General features: G+C 41.2%; 1 protein-coding gene across 1 annotated transcript in view; it reads left to right on the forward strand.

The window, feature by feature from the left end:
• Nucleotides 1–18,498, forward strand: part of sh3kbp1 (SH3-domain kinase binding protein 1) — a 33,998-nt gene that overhangs the window by 10,878 nt on the left and 4,622 nt on the right. Inside the window, 10 exon segments of the mRNA XM_079234495.1 lie at nucleotides 4,073–4,187; nucleotides 5,579–5,685; nucleotides 6,371–6,509; nucleotides 6,771–6,850; nucleotides 10,024–10,113; nucleotides 14,404–14,473; nucleotides 15,356–15,450; nucleotides 16,481–16,576; nucleotides 16,675–16,726; nucleotides 16,805–16,876. Of these exon segments, the coding sequence (XP_079090621.1) occupies nucleotides 4,073–4,187; nucleotides 5,579–5,685; nucleotides 6,371–6,509; nucleotides 6,771–6,850; nucleotides 10,024–10,113; nucleotides 14,404–14,473; nucleotides 15,356–15,450; nucleotides 16,481–16,576; nucleotides 16,675–16,726; nucleotides 16,805–16,876 (916 nt within the window).

Raw genomic sequence — 18,498 nt, forward strand, 5'->3', positions numbered from 1 at the left:
TAATTATGTTTTACACCATACGTATCTTCTCACAAGGGTTGCTGAACTGTAGAACTTTAAATGAAGTTAAACAACGATGTGGTTCCGGAGATATTTAAGGAAACGTTCAAACAAAATAAAAACACGTTTGTCCGAAAATAGGCACAGGGGCGCTGCTTTGCAGTTTTCCAGTTTCCACGGTCTTCGAACGCCTCGTTTCGTCCACGGTTTCCTGTTTGAATTCTTTCGGCTCTAATGTGAATCAAAGAGGCTCACTACTAGAGAAATCTATCTTTTATTTATGACAGCTGGTGTAAAACAGGGCTGTCCTCGACCCAAGAAATGAGTTTCTCCACAAAGAATCACCGGGGCGCCGCTTTGAACCAGAGATGTGCTCACAGTTTTCTCGTAAAATAAGTCATTTAGCATTAAAAAGCATGAAAATGACTCTAAACCGACGCGTCCAATCAGTGGAGTGGAGTTATTGCAACAATGGGGTTTCACAATGATGTTTTACAAGCGAAGCTCTCTCGGTTCCCCCAGTTCTTCCTCTTCTTCCTCTTCTTCTTCTTCTTCTCTCCTCGTCTCCCAGTCACAGCTTCCTCTGCATTGTTTTTGCATTATCAGAGTCGAGGTCAGAGGCGATTAAAGCAGCGTAAACTGCAGAGCTGTGACGCAGACACACACAGCCCACTGTGAACACGCAGGTGCTTCCTGTTCAGATACGATGAATCACGTCTTCCTCTTCGGCTGCTGGGTTTCCTTTGACTCCGGGTCGCCTCCGTGTCCCCAGGGGACGGGTCGCAGGAGGCGGCCCGAGGAGCAGCAAAGGCCTCGATTTTTACTCGTTATTCTCCTTCTCCGAACTCAAATACATGAATTATTATTTGAAAAACCAGCGGCCTTAACTGATACCAGATGGATTTAAGAATGTACGTTGCTTTCCGTGAAGCATGAAGCCCAACAGCTAGTAAACACCGCCTCTTCTTCGCCACTTGTGGAAAAAAAAAAGGAAAAGCTGTTGGCCAACAAATGTCCGCTGTTTTTTTCTTCTTTTTTTTTTATTGCGTAGGTTGTGTCTCCGAGTGTTTTTGTGCGTTCACCAGTCGGCCTGTGTGTGTCTGTGTGCATGAGTTTGTGAATGTGTGTCTGTGTGCATGAGAGTTTCTGAGTGTGTGTCTTTGTGCATGAGAGTTATGAATGTGTGTCTGTGTGCATGAGAGTTATGAATGTGTGTCTTTGTGCATGAGAGTTATGAATGTGTGTCTTTGTGCATGAGAGTTTCTGAATGTGTGTCTGTGTGCATGAGAGTTATGAATGTGTGTCTTTGTGCATGAGAGTTATGAATGTGTGTCTTTGTGCATGAGAGTTATGAATGTGTGTCTTTGTGCATGAGAGTTTCTGAATGTGTGTCTGTGTGCATGAGAGTTTTGAATGTGTGTCTGTGTGCATGAGAGTTATGAATGTGTGTCTGTGTGCATGAGAGTTATGAATGTGTATCTTTGTGCATGAGTTTGTGAATGTGTGTCTGTGTGCATGAGAGTTTGTGAGAGTGTGTGTGTGTGTGCATGAGAGTTTCTGAGTGTGTGTGTGTGTGTGCATGAGAGTTTCTGAGTGTGTGTGTGTGTGTGCATGAGAGTTTCTGAGTGTGTGTGTGTGTGTGTGTGTGCGTGAGAGTTTCTGAGTGTGTGTTTGTGTGTGTGTGTGCGTGAGAGTTTCTGAGTGTGTGTGTGTGCATGAGTTTTGAATGTGTCTCTGTGTGCATGTGAGTTTTTCTGAACGTGTGTCTGTGTGCGTGAGAGTTTCTGATTGTGTGTCTGCGTGAGTTTCTGAATGTGTGTCTGTGTGCATGAGAGTTTCTGAAAATGTGTGTCTTTGCAGTGTACATCTGCACTCACTGCAGAATCTATGTCTGTTTGAGCTACATTAGCTGCATTAGCTACAGTAGCTGCATTAGCTACATTAGCTACATTATCGACAGTAGCTACAGTAGCTGCATTAGCTACATTAGCTACATTAGCTACAGTAGCTGCATTAGCTACATTATCGACAGTAGCTGCATTAGCTACAGTAGCTGCATTAGCTACATTAGCTACATTATCTACATTATCGACAGTAGCTGCATTAGCTACAGTAGCTGCATTAGCTACATTAGCTACAGTAGCTGCATTAGCTGCATTAGCTGCATTAGCTACATTAGCTACAGCACTGCATCAGCCCACTTAACACATGGAAAGATAAGTATGAATGACCTCAGTGGACAGAAATGACGAAACATAACACTTTAAAAAAATGTAATAAAACTACATCAAGACATCTGCCAGTTTTTACCACCTTGTTTTTTTGTTTTTTTACTTTGGATTAGTCTCACAGCTCTCGGACGCTTCTGTGAAGATGCTAATAGAACATAAATATATGTATAAATAATTGTTTTTGTGTGTAAATACATTTGAATTCATGTTTTTTAAAGTAATTATTTACTCTTCCAGTATCGATTGAGTAACACCATCCTAAAGATACCTCTCGCTACCTCCAGGCCACCGTAGTTCTCTCACTTCCTGTCACCTGGTCGCTCCTCCATCACTTCCTGTTGGAAGAAGAGCGCTCACACCACACCTGAGAATTTAATTTGGCCTTTCATCTCTTTTCTGCTGAGCGCCAAATTTGTTTGCATATTTTTTTTTTTACCCAAAAAGCAAACTTCCTCCGGCGCCATGTCCAGCTCCTAAAATGTCTCTTAGCCCAGGATGAGCTTCGGCTGTTGTCTAGGAAACGTCTTATTCGGTATTTTGGGATCTCAGAGGCTCATTAAGGTTATTTTCACACACTGACCTGTGTGTGTGTGTGTGTGTGTGTGTGTGTGTGTGTGTGAGTCAGTAAACCAGTGTGCTTCACTGAGCACGGGGGGGCGGGGCTTATGAAACAGTGTCATGATGAATGTGGAGCGGAGACGTGAGACGCCATGTGTACTTCTTCTGTGTGTGTGTGTGTGTGTGTGTGTATGTGTGTGTGTGTGTGTGTGTGTGTGTGTGAGTGCATGTGTGCGAGCATCTCCCTGTGTGTGTGTGTGTGTGTGTGTGTGTGTGTGTGTGTGTGTGTGTGTGTGTGTGTGCGCAAGCATCTTCCTGTGTGTCTACATGTGTGTGTGCGAGCGTCTCCGTGTGTGTGTGTGTGTGTGTGTGTGTGTGTGTGTTGTCTCTCCGTCTGCCCTCTTGTTGGTTCGTCTGTCGCTCTTCGTGTTTGTTTGCTCTTCCTCTGGAACTCTTTCTGTGTCTCGTGACGGAGAGGGGGGGGGGCTGTGTGTGTGTGTGTGTGTGTGTGTGTGTGTGTGTGTGTGTGTGTGTGTGTGTGTGTTTGTTTGTGTGTTTGTCCAAGCTGAAGTAAACAATGAGGCTCATCTGAGTTATCGACATCCGATACTGACATCTGAAAAATACTAGTTGCAAGTAGTATTGCGTAACAAACAACCTTCACAGACGTATTTTCTGACATTATTTATTGAATATGACGAAATAACGAATAATTTGTTTTTGTCAAAAGAATTTAGTTTAACTTGTGTTTAATATTTAAAGTCCAATTGTACATTTAATTACACACAAAAAAAGTACACACAAAAGCACATTTTATTTTTAAGCTTAAATTTCCCTTTTTTTGGCAGTAAGGTGCGACAATGATGCAAATGATTTCTTTTGTATTATTTCAGTTATTTGTTGTGGGTTTTCGTTTAATAATTTTTGGCAAATTGATCCCAAAACACATTAGATTGTGTCATATTTTGTGTTATTAATTCTGCTGATCACTACATTAATTACACACCATCATGGTGAGGCTGTTAGACAGAATGTGTTTACCGTGTCAACGTTGTCATTATTTATTATTCATGTTTTGCCCTTCAGCTTTATTTACATTAATTAATTATGTCTTTGAAAAAACATAATTAATAAGCATGAAAGGTTCTTGTGAATAGAATTCATTCAAAGATTTTATTGTTTTTTCATTTTACTTACAATTTTTTTCTTTTCATCCTTCTCCTCCTCCTCCTCCTCTTCCTCCTCTTCCTCCTCTTCCTCCTCTTCCTCCTCTCTCTTCGTAGGAGATCAAGAAAGAGGGGAAGAGGGATGGAGCCCAGGCGAGCATGATCAGATCCGACCTCTCCAACGGGAGATCCAGCCCCGTGTCCGACGCCAGCGTGCGGTCGGGCAGGAAAGGTGCTCCACACACACACACACACACACACACACACACACGTTCATATATGTTAGTCATCAGACAGGTTTAAGTCTTCAGTCTCAAACATTGATCCTATTAGTGTGAGGAAGGATTTGGGCCGAGCGTTCCTCGTGCACACACTTATTACACACACGTATACGCACACACACGTATACACACACTTAATACACACACTTAATACACACACATATACACACACATATACACACACTAAATACACACACTTAATACACACTCTTAATACGCACACGTATACACACTTAATACACAAACATATGCACACACTTAATACGCACACGTATACACACACTTAATGCACACACTTAATACGCACACGTATACACACACTTAATACACACACTTAATACACACACTTAATACACACTTAATACACAAACATATGCACACACTTAATACGCACACGTATACACACACTTAATACACACACACATATACACACGTATACACACACTTAATACACACACACATATATACACACGTGTATACACACGTATACACACATATATACACACACTTAATACACACAGGTATACGCACACTTAATACACACACATATACAGACACTTAATACACACACGTATACACACACGTACACACACACATATACACACACGTATCAAGCATCTCCCTGTGTGTGTGTGTACGGTGTGTGTGAGCAAGCGAGTGTCTCCCTGTGTGTGTGTTTTTCTGAGTGTGTGTGCAAGCGTCTCCGTCTGTGTGTGTGTGTGTGTCTGCGAACATCTGTGAGCGTGTGTGTGTGTGTGTGTGTGTGAGCGTGTGTGTGTGTGAGCGTGCTCTATTGCTCATATGTCTATATTTGTACTCTCATGGTTTCTTCTTCTTCTGGTGTTGTAATCTAGAGGAGAAGACATGATTAAACATTTCACATGTTCTACATGTACTCTCCTCTACATTCAACATGAGGGGCGACCCCTGGTGGCCGAAAGAGGAACTGCTCCGCCTTAAAGCCCCAGCTGGTGTAGAATGAGTCAAGAGTAATGAGCGGACTAATGAGTGTAAGACAAACAAGTGAAGGGCCGGTGGGAAGCGTCCGGTGTCAGAGCCGGTTGGTGAGAGACTGTCCTCTGATTGAAAGGTCAAAGGTCAGAGATTTAGTCTCCACCCACGAGGGCTTTTAATATATCACTGAACACCTGTCGCTCACTGTAAGTCTTGGATTATGGATAAGTGTGGGAGCCAATTATGTCACATGTAAGCCTAAAATATGTTTGTATGTGCTCTTGTTCTCTCTCTGTGTGTGTGTGTGTGTGTGTGTGTGTGTGTGTGTGTGTGTGTGTGTGTGTGTGTGTGTGTGTGTGTGTGTGTGTGTGTGTGTGTGTGTTGGCAGTAGAGCAGATCCGTAAGCGGAGATGTAAAGCGGCGTTCAGCTACGCGCCGCAGCATGAAGACGAGCTAGAGTTGAAAATAGGAGACGTCATCGAGATCGTAACAGAGGTAAGACTGATCATAAATAATACGCTTCATAAAGGCCTCCAGAAAACACACAAACAAGTGTCTACTCAGCACATTTCCCTCTTGTTCTATAGAGAGATGGGTTGGTAGACATATACGATGTTTCTATATCCATCCTAATTATTTAATCCAAAGTTTTCTCAAAGCCACGTGAAGATTATAAGAATAAGCCAGCGGTGGTATTGTGATTGCATTCGTGCAAATTCTTGCCCTGCTGTTAGTTAGTAGTTAGAGTTTTGTTTAAATAACTGAATTTAGATTGTATGTCCCGAGTGGTGGAGGGGAAATGCTGCCCCCTTGTGGTGATGCTCTTAAAAAATGCACAAAAGCAAATTCTTTGACTCACCAAACGTGCAAAAGATCTGAGAACTTGAGTGATTTAACTTTTTGTACATACTGAAGCCGCCATTACAAAGCAGGTGCGGTATGCATTCAATTGGGTCATAACATTGCACCTTGAACTTTGACCCTCTCGCTGCGCAAAGGATTGTGGGTCAGAAGAGCCAAAATACCTTAAAAACTGAAACACAAACTCCTCCTCTTTGGAGAGTCAGTGCACATGTAGATATCTGTGTAAATATTTGTTCTGGTTTGTATGTGTGTGTGTGTGTGTGTGTGTGTGTGTGTGTGTGTGTGTGTGTGTGTGTGTGTGTGTGTGTGTGTGTAGGTGGAGGAGGGCTGGTGGGAGGGGTTTCTCAATGGGAAGACTGGAATGTTCCCCTCCAACTTCACCAAAGTCGTCCAGGCGGAGTCGGAGACGTCCTCCTTGGACACCTCGCAGGAGGAGCTGCGCAGCAACCGCACCAGTGAGTCTCGACCAATCAGATGGCGGGAAGGGAAGGGAAGGGAAGGGAAGGGAAGGCCGCCGCGTGCATATAAAAAAAACATGAGCCGCTGGCTCTGGTTGTTAAATAAATAACTTTGGATGTTCGAATTATTATGACATTTTCTTATAAATAATGAAAAGAATCGACTGAAAGCTACAGTTGCCGAAGCTAAAGTGTATTTTGTGTGTGTGTGTGTGTGTGTGTGTGTGTGTGTGTGTGTGTGTGTGTGTGTGTGTGTAGGTAAGGACAGCCCGGGCAGTGAAAGTGATGGAGGAGACAGTCGGTCAGAGACGGGTTCAGGAGAAATCCAGCCCAAGAAGGTAAGATAAGATAACATGAGATAAGGTAAAATAAGGTATGGTAAGATAAGTTAAGGTAAGATAAGACAAGATAAGGTAAGGTAAGATAAAATAATGTAGGATAAAGTAAGATAAAATAATGTAGGATAAGGTAAGATAATATAAGATAAGGTAAGGTATGATAAGATTAGGTATGTTAAGGTATGATAAGGTAAGATAAGATAGAAAGATAAGGTAAGGTAAAGTAAGGTATGATAAGGTAAGATAATATAAGGTAAGATAAGACAAGATAAGGTAAGGTAAGGTATGATAAGATTAGGTAAAGTAAGGTATGATAAGGTAAGATAATATAAGGTATAGTATGATAAGATAAGGTATGGTAAGGTAGGATAAGATAAGGTATGGTAAGGTAGGATAAGATAAGGTATGGTAAGATAAGGTATGATAAGGTAGGGTAAGGTAAGGTATGATAAGATATTCCTTTATTAGTCCCGCAGTGAGTAAAGTGCCCACAAGAGACGCATAGTAAAATAAAAACAACACGTAATATAAATAAGCAGTAATACAACCGTAAAGAATCCACAATAGCAGTATTATATCGACAGATGATGTATTTACTGGCTGCTGCAGAGGTCACAGGATGTGTGTGTACTCTCTGCTCCTCCTCATTCCTCTGCACTGCATCTTGTGTAAACACCAAAACATCTCATTCTCCACACCGGTCTCAGGACCATCATCAGACCAGAAGTATCCCGCTAATGCTAATGCTAATGCCCTGCAGCGTACGCTGTTAGCCTCACACGAGGTCTGATCAGGCTGCAGCACTAACAACACAACTAGAGGTCATGTGCTCACTGCTGTAGCTGCACATGTTCACCATGCATCTGAGCGCTGCAGGCAGTGTTATTATGGGATGATTGGTTTTGGAGGAATACTCTCAAACAGAGCGCATGTTGTCTCCTTGCAGCGGCGTCTTACAGCGAAACATAGAAATAATGAAATGTCTGTACTCGACACCCTCCTCCCTCCTTCTCCGCTATCCGTCCGTATGCTCAGTATTTTTCCTGAATACACACATTTTTCTGACGAAGTATGTCTAAAAACACGCCTCCTCCACGTCTTGTGGTTTATTTTTAACATTAACTTCCTCTTTCAAATGAAAGCTTTTTTTCTATTATAAACTAGTACAATGTGTTAACAGTCTCTCTGCAAAGTTTGACTTTGATTAAGTAAAGTAAAATATTTTTAGTTATTGTTTTAGTAGAGAAATTTAGGCGAATCTCCAAAATCGATCATCATTTTCTCATGGAACACGCTATTTATTTCACTTTATATCACTAATGGTGTTCAATACATCCACATACAGCAGTAATATACACTAAACCAACCAGAATTATGGTTTTGTGCCCTTAAATCATCATAAAATATTGACTCTGTCCTTATCTCCTCCATTCTGAGGCCGATTTCAGTGTAAAACAGTTCACCCCACATATTTATATATTTTATTTCTGTTACTCTTACCTTGTTGTGGTATTCCTTAGTCTCAGTTTGTTTTGGTGTGAGTTGACTAGTTCTGGAGATATCGTAGAGATATTTTCTCCAATGTATTAATAATGGCATTTGGGTTTTTATGTAGTGTGTTTCTTCTTTTATTTTGTATTTCTCTGCCTCTTGTGTCCACTTCCTGCCTTTTTGAACGTTTTCCCGCCTTTGCGATAGTCTGCCCCGCCCCTGATTGAACGCACCTGCGTCTAATCACCTGCACACCTGTATGTAAACCCTGTGTGTGAGTCCTGCTTCAGCGTTTGTTCCTCTGCTTCTAGTCCCGGTATGCGTCCCTATTTGTAGCCTTGTGCTGGTCTTTGTTGGATTTTGATGTCTTAGTTTATTAAAATTCACCTTGTGTCGTCCCTTTGTTTTCCCCGCGTCTCTCTGCAACCATTTTTGTCATTTTCTTTTTGGAAAAACTCATCCGTAATGTCTGTTCTTGACCCCGGTTGCTCAAGATCCCCCACAGACCTCGTTGTGAGCAGTTTCATGGAGGAACTACTTTAACTACTTTCTTTCAACCGTAGTTCCTCCAAGAAACCGCCTGCAACAAAGTCTGTGGCTGAAAAGAGGAAATGGAAAAATATCTATTTAAAATGTTAGGGGTGAACTGTCCCTTTAAGGCTTATCGGCCCATGTGAGGAAGGTGAGCAGCTAACTGTGTTAGCGACAAATGAAATCTACATTGCACAAATATTATTACTTCTGCATTGCTTCCCATGTCTCAGAGTTGTTCACTAGCTGCTGTTGGTTGCCAGTTGGAGAAATAGTTGATCAATTTGGAGTTTCTAGGCGGCGGAGTTGAGAACGGAGACGTCATGCTAGCTAGCTAGCTAGCTGCATTGATTGCTGCTGGAGGACGGAGTTCTGCAGGCCAACAGGAAGTTAGTACCGCTCTGGTTCCCTTCGACAAAAAATAAAAACATATATTATTGCAGAAAATAAACTGGTTTATGATACTTGCATGTTTTGTACAAATGAACTCCACCTTTATGAGAGTGAATGCAGAAGCGGAAAGCTAATGTTGGGCTGTAAACAAACTACACCACAGTCTCATGACACTGCATGACGACCTTCTGCAGTCTCATTTAGCCACTTCTTTTTTTTAAGACGTGTAAAAGCCACACAATTCTCCAGAGGGGTATTTACTCACGCATGTAATTTATCGTATCGCTTAACCTCTTAATTCAGGCATCTCAGAAAGCATTAAAAAAACAAGGACTTCTAGACGAGGGAACCTGGAGTGCAAAAATGCCGACTCACTTCCTGGTTCTTAGGACTCATTCTTGAAAACTAGCAAATTGGAAAATGGTGGATGAAATGTACACAGATGAACACATTAGTGTGAAAACTGCTTCTCTCTCTCCTGATTGGTTGCGGCAAAGAAATCAGCAAACATGAATGTCACTGTTTGTGTGACTGAAAGGAGCGAAGGTCAGCTTTGTGTTCAGCCATGTTGTGGGAACAGTCTGATGATGATGATGCTGTGGTTGTGATGACTCATTCACAACCACACAAACAGCTGCTGCCTCCCACGGAGCGTCACTCCTCCAACCTCAGATTCTCTTTTTGTTCCTTTTAAATATTAGTAATAACATATTCGTAATAATATTAGTGCTTCGCCTCTTTTTCCTGCTTCCTTTTAGGTCCGAGGGTTTGGCTTTGGAGACATCTTCAAAGACCAGCCCATCAGGCTCAGACCGCGCTCCATGGACGTGGACTCAGAGGGGGACAAGGTGAGCGCACACACACACACACACACACACACACACACACACACACACACACACTTCATGCATGTTTTGATACTGTGATCATTGTATTCTGAGAAGTGAAGGAAGGAAGTCCCAGCCTTGGCTCCTCCCCTTCCTCTGTTTCATTTTTACAGCACAGGAAGTGGTTTTATGTTGAGACACACACACACACACACACACACACACACACACACCCTGCAGGGATTTGACAAGCAAAGCAGAAGTGAGAGGGAGGGAAAGAGAGAGAGGCAGACGGAGGGAGGGGAGGTTTTCCAGTTTTCACTGACGTTTACATATCCACACACACCGTCTCCGGCTGCCGGCGCTGATGTAGCAGAGCTGTGTGTGTGTCTGTGTGTGTGTGTGTCCGTGTGTGTGTGTCTGCCTGGAACCGGAGGAGAGGACGGTAGGGACAAGTCGGCTCTGTTTCTGTTGCTCCCTCGTGTGTCACCCATCTGATCGCTTTACCTCCATGTTTCTCTCACGCTTCTTCTTCTTCTTCTTCTTCTTCTTCTTCTCCGTTTAATGTGTGCTGTTTCACGTGAGATTAAGTGTTGTGGTTTAGAGGCGGTGTCGCTTGGTTTCTCAGGTTAACTGATTCATCCTGCAGATCCACGTCGGTCGATTACTAAATAAATGTGTTGATGATCAAAATGTCTGTGCGGGAAACCCTAAACACACTTTAATCTTCTTTTTTTGGCATTAAAATAGCCAAATAAAAGGATTAAAGGGATTAAAAGGTCAGTTTAGCAAAAAAAAAATACAAAAAAAGCATACTTACTTTGTCCCAGTGGTTTATGGGGATGCAGAAAGCTTTGGTTTTATTTGCAGACTTTCTCAAAAAGACTTTCTTCTGAGAAATTAAAGGGTCAGTTCACCCAAATGTTAAGACATCAAACATGTAGATATCTGGTAAACTGTGCAAATGAAAACTTGAAGTATCTGCATCACCACGAGGGTTTTTTTTTGTAATTATGTTGAACTCCTTAAATTCCACATGAATTTGACTATTTTAATGACAAAAAAGAGGTAATTAGTGTTTCCCATAAAACATTAGTCTTGGCACATTTCACCCATCAGGAAACATAAAAGTCTTTATTAAAACCCACTTTTATGATTTTTTTTCCTCCTTTTATTTCGCGATCTAAATAAAAAACCTGCATGTGGAACACGTCACGCTCTGACTAACTAAGAGGGTGCAGAAAACTAAAAACCTGACTTTAAATAAGCTGCTCCAGACGTCTGAAGGATGTCCGTCAGCCGGTCCTGCTGAGCGGGAACCTGTCGTGTTGCTTTATGGCGTCTTCCTAACGAGACTGAGGGGGGGGGGGGGGGGGGGTGAGGAGGGGGAGACGCTGAGTCACAGGAAGCGGCGTCAACTTTATACTTGAACTGGAAGGTCAGCTCTTAAAGATGAAGTCCACACGTAGCATTTCACCAGCTGATGGTGATGGTTTGGATTATTTTTGTGCCGGTGTTCCTCTCAGCTCATTGTGGCTGAAGGGGAAGTGTGAGTGAGTCAAAGTCACTGAGGAAAAGGTCAGGAGGGGTAATTGATTAATCCCCAATATGTAACACATCAGCCTCTGTCTCTCCTGTCCTCTACCCACAATGCTTTGTCCTTGTTCTCCCTGATGGAGGTTTATATTTAGTCTGCGCTCGTCTCTCCGTCCTTCAAGGGAGACGGCAACGCTTTCTTCATCACTTATACGGAAAATCCAAAAATATCAACATCCAACATTTATTCAACCTTGATACCTTAATGTATAACACAGTTATTACTACATGAATAGAGAACAATATATATATATACTATTTATACTTAATGCTGTAGACGGAGGACTAAAATGTTGTTTTATGCAATTTATATATATGGAGAAAACTTAAAGTCGCGATGATAATTTAAAAAAAAACGTATTTTATCAATGGATTAATGGACTGTGACTTGTGTGGCGTATTTGAGCATCTTTTAGCTGATTGCTTCGGTTTCGACGCCTTCACCTCCCTTGTTTTTGGTTGATTCCCCTCTAGATGCTTTTAATAACTTCAGCGTCTGTCGTATGAAAACATTCGCTGAGTCATAAATGCCACATTAGGGTGCAGTGCAGCACTTTCCTCCAGGTCGGTGATGTTTGTTTAATGCCCTTGTGAAGTTTTACAGTCGAGTAAGAAAACCGACGGCTTCCCACACGTGATTGAAGTTCCTGCCTCACTGGTTTTATAACGGCGGCTCTGCAGCAGATGTACAGGACATGCAGCTGTCAGGTCATGTGACGCTAATTAAGAGAATAGTTCCCTTTGAATCTCTTTGAGTCGTCCTATATTTATTTTAAAGCAATCATTTCTGGTTAAATTCAAGATTTTACACATATATACATATTGTAATACATTAAACTAGAAGGATTAAAAAAGATGAGTCAATTAATCAATTAGCTAATTAAAAAATCAAAAATAAATCTATTATCTAAAAAATCAAAATAAATCTATTATATATATATATATATATATATATATATATATATATATATATATATATATATAATACACACTCAGGGATAGTTTCTTTTACTTTTGCTACTTTGAGGTACATTTCCCTGATTATAAATACATATTTTAACCCTAGTAGGATCTGGTGACATCTAGTGGTAAGTTTGCATATTGCAACCAACTGAAACTTCTCCCATGTCCTGAGCCTTTGTGCAGAGATATAAACGACTCATTATATAGGTAACAAAAACCAAAACAACTCTTATTTTTAGATGAATATATTATTCCAACAGATACTCCTAAATGCTGCAGACTGTTCCTTTAAGTGACCCAGTGTGTTTACAGTGTGGTAGTACTTTTATGTGAGGAAAGGATCAGAATACTTCCTCTGTGTGTGATACTTGGACATGAAAAACGTCTCTGTGATGTTGTGATGTCTCAATGCTTGTGGCACCACATGGGTCTCATTAGAGAGAGAGGGGGGGAGAGAGAGAGAGAGAGAGAGAGAGAGTTTTTTGCTCTGGGGCCGAACAGAGCGGTGTGTGTTCAGGACAGACCGGTCTTGTGTGTGTTTTCTGTGGAAGAGCCACCCTGGTTCCACAAACACTGTCGAGGGATCCACTCCAGCCGGAAGACAACGGCTCCTTTAACAACCTACATCACACACACACACACACACACACACACACACACACACACACACACACACTCTCTGACAGCACACATCCGATCTCACCCTCTCATTAGAAGGTTAGTGGGACAGTGATGTCCACTGGAGGAAAGTGATCACTTCAATTTAATTCTTTATTTTTTACACTTTACATCATCCGGCTTCTTCTTTTCTGTAATATGTGATTACATTATTACATTTTCTGCATGTTGGTTTGTTGGGAATCATCTCAACTATAATCAGATTGCTGTGAATCAAGACCAGACGCTCGTTGTCCCAGAGGATGAACTTCCTCTGGGACAACGAGTCACATTCTGGGTTTTCAGTGAGATGTCTCCATGCTGTTGGAGTCAGAATATTTGAGAGAGGGAGGGGGGGGGGAGAGAGAGAGAGAGAGAGAGAGAGAGAGGGAGGGAGAGGGAGAGAGAGAGGGGGCGAGTGAGGGGGAGAGAGAGAGAGATGAGTTTTTTTAATATGAGAGAGGGAGAGAAAGAGAGGGAGGGAGGGGGAGAGAGGGGGAGGGAGAGAGTGAGAGAGAGGGAGAGAGAGAGGGAGAGGGAGAGAGAGAGAGAGGGGGCGAGTGAGGGGAGAGAGAGGGAGGGAGAGAGAGAGGGAGAGAGGGGGGGAGAGAGAGAGAGGGAGAGAGAGGGGGCGAGTGAGGGGGAGAGAGAGAGAGATGAGTTTTTTTAATATGAGAGAGGGAGAGAGAGAGAGGGAGGGAGGGGGAGAGAGGGAGGGGAGAGAGGGAGGGAGGGAGAGAGGGAGGAGGAGGGAGGGAGGGAGAGAGAGAGAGAGAGATGAGTTTCTTAATGAGAGGGAAGGAGAGAGGGAAGGAGGGGAGGGAAGGAGGGAGGGGGAGAGAGAGGGAGAGAGGGACGGAGGGGGAGAAAGGGAGGGAGAGAGAGAGAGATGAGTTTCTTAATGAGAGGGAGGGAGAGGAAGTGAGATGGGTTTGAGAGAGAGACGCTGCTGAACAGGAAGTCCAAACTGAAACCTTGCGGTCACACAAACTGAAACTAAATCCATAAATCTCACTGATGCACGATATCTGCTGCAGACTCGAGGATGTAAATTGTGAAAGAAACTAAAGGTTTCCTCTCTTCCGCCCCCCTCAGGCCAACGAGGGGAAAGCAGCGAGCGTCGCTCCAGAAACCATGAAGACTGAACCCGACGGCAAGGCCAAAGGTGAGCAGAGTTATGAAGACAATAAAGATAATTTAATACACAAACAACAATATAAATGACAACAATTCAGTTCCACCACTTTGAACTTATCTCACGATGTGTTCAGGTGCTTGTGGAAAGCTCCGACATCACAACATATCGCATTAACAAGCTGTGTAAAAGAAATAAATCCAGATGACAAAAAATTATATGAATGTCATTTTTGGACTTGGTTGTATTTATCACATAATGTCCTCGTATATTCAGGATTTAGTGACGTTCTCAATTGCCTTTTTTTCATATATTGAAGACACAATAAACACAATTTATTGTAAGTTTAATTATTATTAAGGTATAGGCTTTGAAATTAACATCGTTCCTGTATTTTAAACTACAAAATCAATCGTTAGCTTCAGTTTTTCACAGCCTTTGTTTTTTTAAATTATAAATAAGTAGAGAAATCTGGTTTAAAAAAAGGAAATAATACAAAAATGTTGGCGATATTCACATTTTAAAAGGTTGCAATATTAAAGCTTTATCGTCATTCTACGTCACAGGATTGCACCATGAAATGAAGCTTCACACAGATGTATACAAACACATATTCAAATGTTTGAATTAGAACAGAACAATGAAATGGAAGAAGATAAAAGAAGCTCCTCTTTGAAACACTATTATTAATTAAAATGCTGACGCTTCTTCTACTTTCTGGTCCTGCAACATTTTCTCAGCTGTCCTTTTTCACCAGAGGATTTGGCGCAGATAAAATACGGCTCAGATTGGTCAAAATCAGCTTGAAATAATCAGATTTTTGCAGAGAAAATATGAAACAAAACATCTCTCACATTGTGCTCCTCCTCTCCTCAACTCTTCCTGTGTGACTGTCTTGATTCTGATCGGCAGGCCGGGAGCTGTGTAAAGTCCTCTTCCCGTACGAAGCACAAAACGAAGACGAGCTGTCGCTGAAAGAGGGAGAAATCATCAACATCGTCACCAAGGTAAAGCAACTCTCCTTATCCAGCCGGTAAAATGAGTATGGAACGCATAGTAAAGATATTTCTAAAAGAGCTATTGACGCGACATTTCCACCAGATGTCGGTAACGACCCGAGTGATCCAGACATTTAAAGAACGGAAGAATGGAAAGAGCTAAAGATCAGAATTCCCACGGAAGCTTTAAGATTTGAAGACTGTTTGTGTGGAAGAATGAGCCAAAATCACACCTGAGCAATGCATGGGACTAGTTTCTCAAACAGGATGTATGTACAGTATATATATGTATATGTATATATGTATGTATATACCGTAAAAGTCGGGTTACATGCTGCTACTACCTTCGGTCAGTGTCCCCGTTAGCTCCCCGCTGTAGCCAGCTGGTGCTCATGCTAGTTCCCCCGCTAGCTTTCTGCTCACTCCCCGACAACCACCGAGGGTAGCGAGACCAGCCCCGGCTCGACACCTGACTTGGGCAGAGGGGACGCGGGGAGCTAGCAGCAGCAGCAGAGAGCTAGCAGCAGGAGAGGGGGAGCTAGGAGCGGGGAGCTAGTAGCAGGGCTAGCTTAGCGCTGCTCCTAGCTTGCTACAGCGGGACACTGACCGGAGGTAGGAGCGGCTTGTAACCCGACTTTTACGGCATATGATATACATATACAAACATACAGGACACCTTTTGAGCCAACAAAGGCTTTTGTACAAAGTATTAAATACATTTCAGTAAGCGTGGTCAATACGTTTTCCCTGTGTATTTCCATTTTATTACCCGTAACTCAATTTGTTTGGTTTTCTTTGTATGTCTGGATCACTTGGGTTGTTACCGACATCTGGTGAACATTTCATGTCAATAGCACCTTTTAGAAATACATTTACCGGAAAAAAATGGTGGCACATTCAATGCTTATTTTACCCGCCTTGCGTCCGCTTCTTTTCCCGCATCATTTGGTTCCTTTTTGATTTGGTTGAAGCACAATTTGCATCCAGCTGCACATTAAATCCTCCGAGGCGTTTAAAGTTCAGACGCTTTGCTGTGCAGGAGTGTGCCGACGCCGGCTGGTGGAAGGGGGAGATCGGCGGGCGGCAGGGCGTCTTCCCGGATAACTTCGTCAAGCTGCTAGACGTGGATAAAGAGGTGCTGCTCACATGCAGAAGAAGTGTGTTTATGGTGATTTTAGAAGGCGGGAAAGCCATTTTATTAAAGTGCTTTTATGTTGTTCTGTGCGTCTCCAGAGACCAAAGAAGCCGCCTCCTCCCAGCGCACCTTCAGCCAAACACAGCGCAGGTACGGTATCATCCTGTTTCTGTTCCACGTTCTGAGAGAGAAAGAGAGAGAGAAACCTGTCAAAACTCTGACCTGTAGAGAGAAAGTCGGAGGTCAAGAAGGTTCCTCCAGAGCGCCCTGAACACCTGCCGCAGAGAGACCAGGACCGAGGTACAGTCTGGACCGCCTGGCGCCGCCCGCCTTCCGCCTGCAGCTAACGCGCTTAATGTCACTAATCCAGCCGGATGACGCGCAGAGGACCATGTCGGCCATGTTTTCCTCATGCAGCTGTTTTCTGTAGAAACATCTGATCACTTGCAGTTTGTTTAGCGGAGGAACAAACAAAGCTTTGATTGAGGAACATGTCGACACGGTTCTGTGAGGAACATGTCGACACGGTTCTGTGAGGAACATGTCGACATGGTTCTGTGTGCAGGAAGCGCTGAGGTGGAGACCACAAGCCTCCAGTTGTCTCCCTGTAACGGATTAATACAACACAAATAGACAAATAAACACACAATATTTATTTGCCGAGCTTGATTTTCCAGCTTTTGGTGCCAAATACAACAACGTACAAATCCATAATTACATGCAAAAGTTCAATGACTGTATGACGGGGTCATACATGACATTGTTAGATTGTTAATAATGCATATGCAGCATTTAGGAGCTGATTTTTACTTATTTAATATAAAATCTTTCATTAATGCATCACACATTTATTTAATATAACATCTTTCATTAATGCATCACACATTTATTTAATATAAAATCTTTCATTAATGCATCACACATTTATTTAATATAACATCTTTCATTAATGCATCACACATTTATTTAACATAACATCTTTCATTAATGCATCACACATTTATTTAATATAAAATCTTTCATTAATTTATCACACATTTATTTAATATAACATCTTTCATTAATTTATCACACATTTATTTAATATAACATCTTTCATTAATGCATCACACATTTATTTAATATAACATCTTTCATTAATTTATCACACATTTATTTAATATAACATCTTTCATTAATGCATCACACATTTATTTAATATAACATCTTTCATTAATGCATCACACATTTATTTAATATAACATCTTTCATTAATTTATCACACATTTATTTAATATAACATTTTTCATTAATGCATCACACATTTATTTAATATAACATTTTTCATTAATGCATCACACATTTATTTAACATAACATCTTTCATTAATGCATCACACATTTATTTAATATAAAATCTTTCATTAATTTATCACACATTTATTTAATATAACATCTTTCATTAATTTATCACACATTTATTTAATATAACATCTTTCATTAATGCATCACACATTTATTTAATATAACATCTTTCATTAATTTATCACACATTTATTTAATATAACATCTTTCATTAATGCATCACACATTTATTTAATATAACATCTTTCATTAATGCATCACACATTTATTTAATATAACATCTTTCATTAATTTATCACACATTTATTTAATATAACATCTTTCATTAATGCATCACACATTTATTTAATATAACATCTTTCATTAATGCATCACACATTTATTTGATATAACATCTTTCATTAATTTATCACACATTTATTTAATATAACATCTTTCATTAATTTATCACACATTTATTTAATATAACATCTTTCATTAATTTATCACACATTTATTTAATATAACATCTTTCATTAATGCATCACACATTTATTTAATATAACATCTTTCATTAATGCATCACACATTTATTTGATA

This window comes from Taurulus bubalis (assembly GCF_910589615.1).
Source record: "Taurulus bubalis genome assembly, chromosome: 18".
In the NCBI taxonomy this organism is placed as follows: domain Eukaryota; kingdom Metazoa; phylum Chordata; class Actinopteri; order Perciformes; family Cottidae; genus Taurulus; species Taurulus bubalis.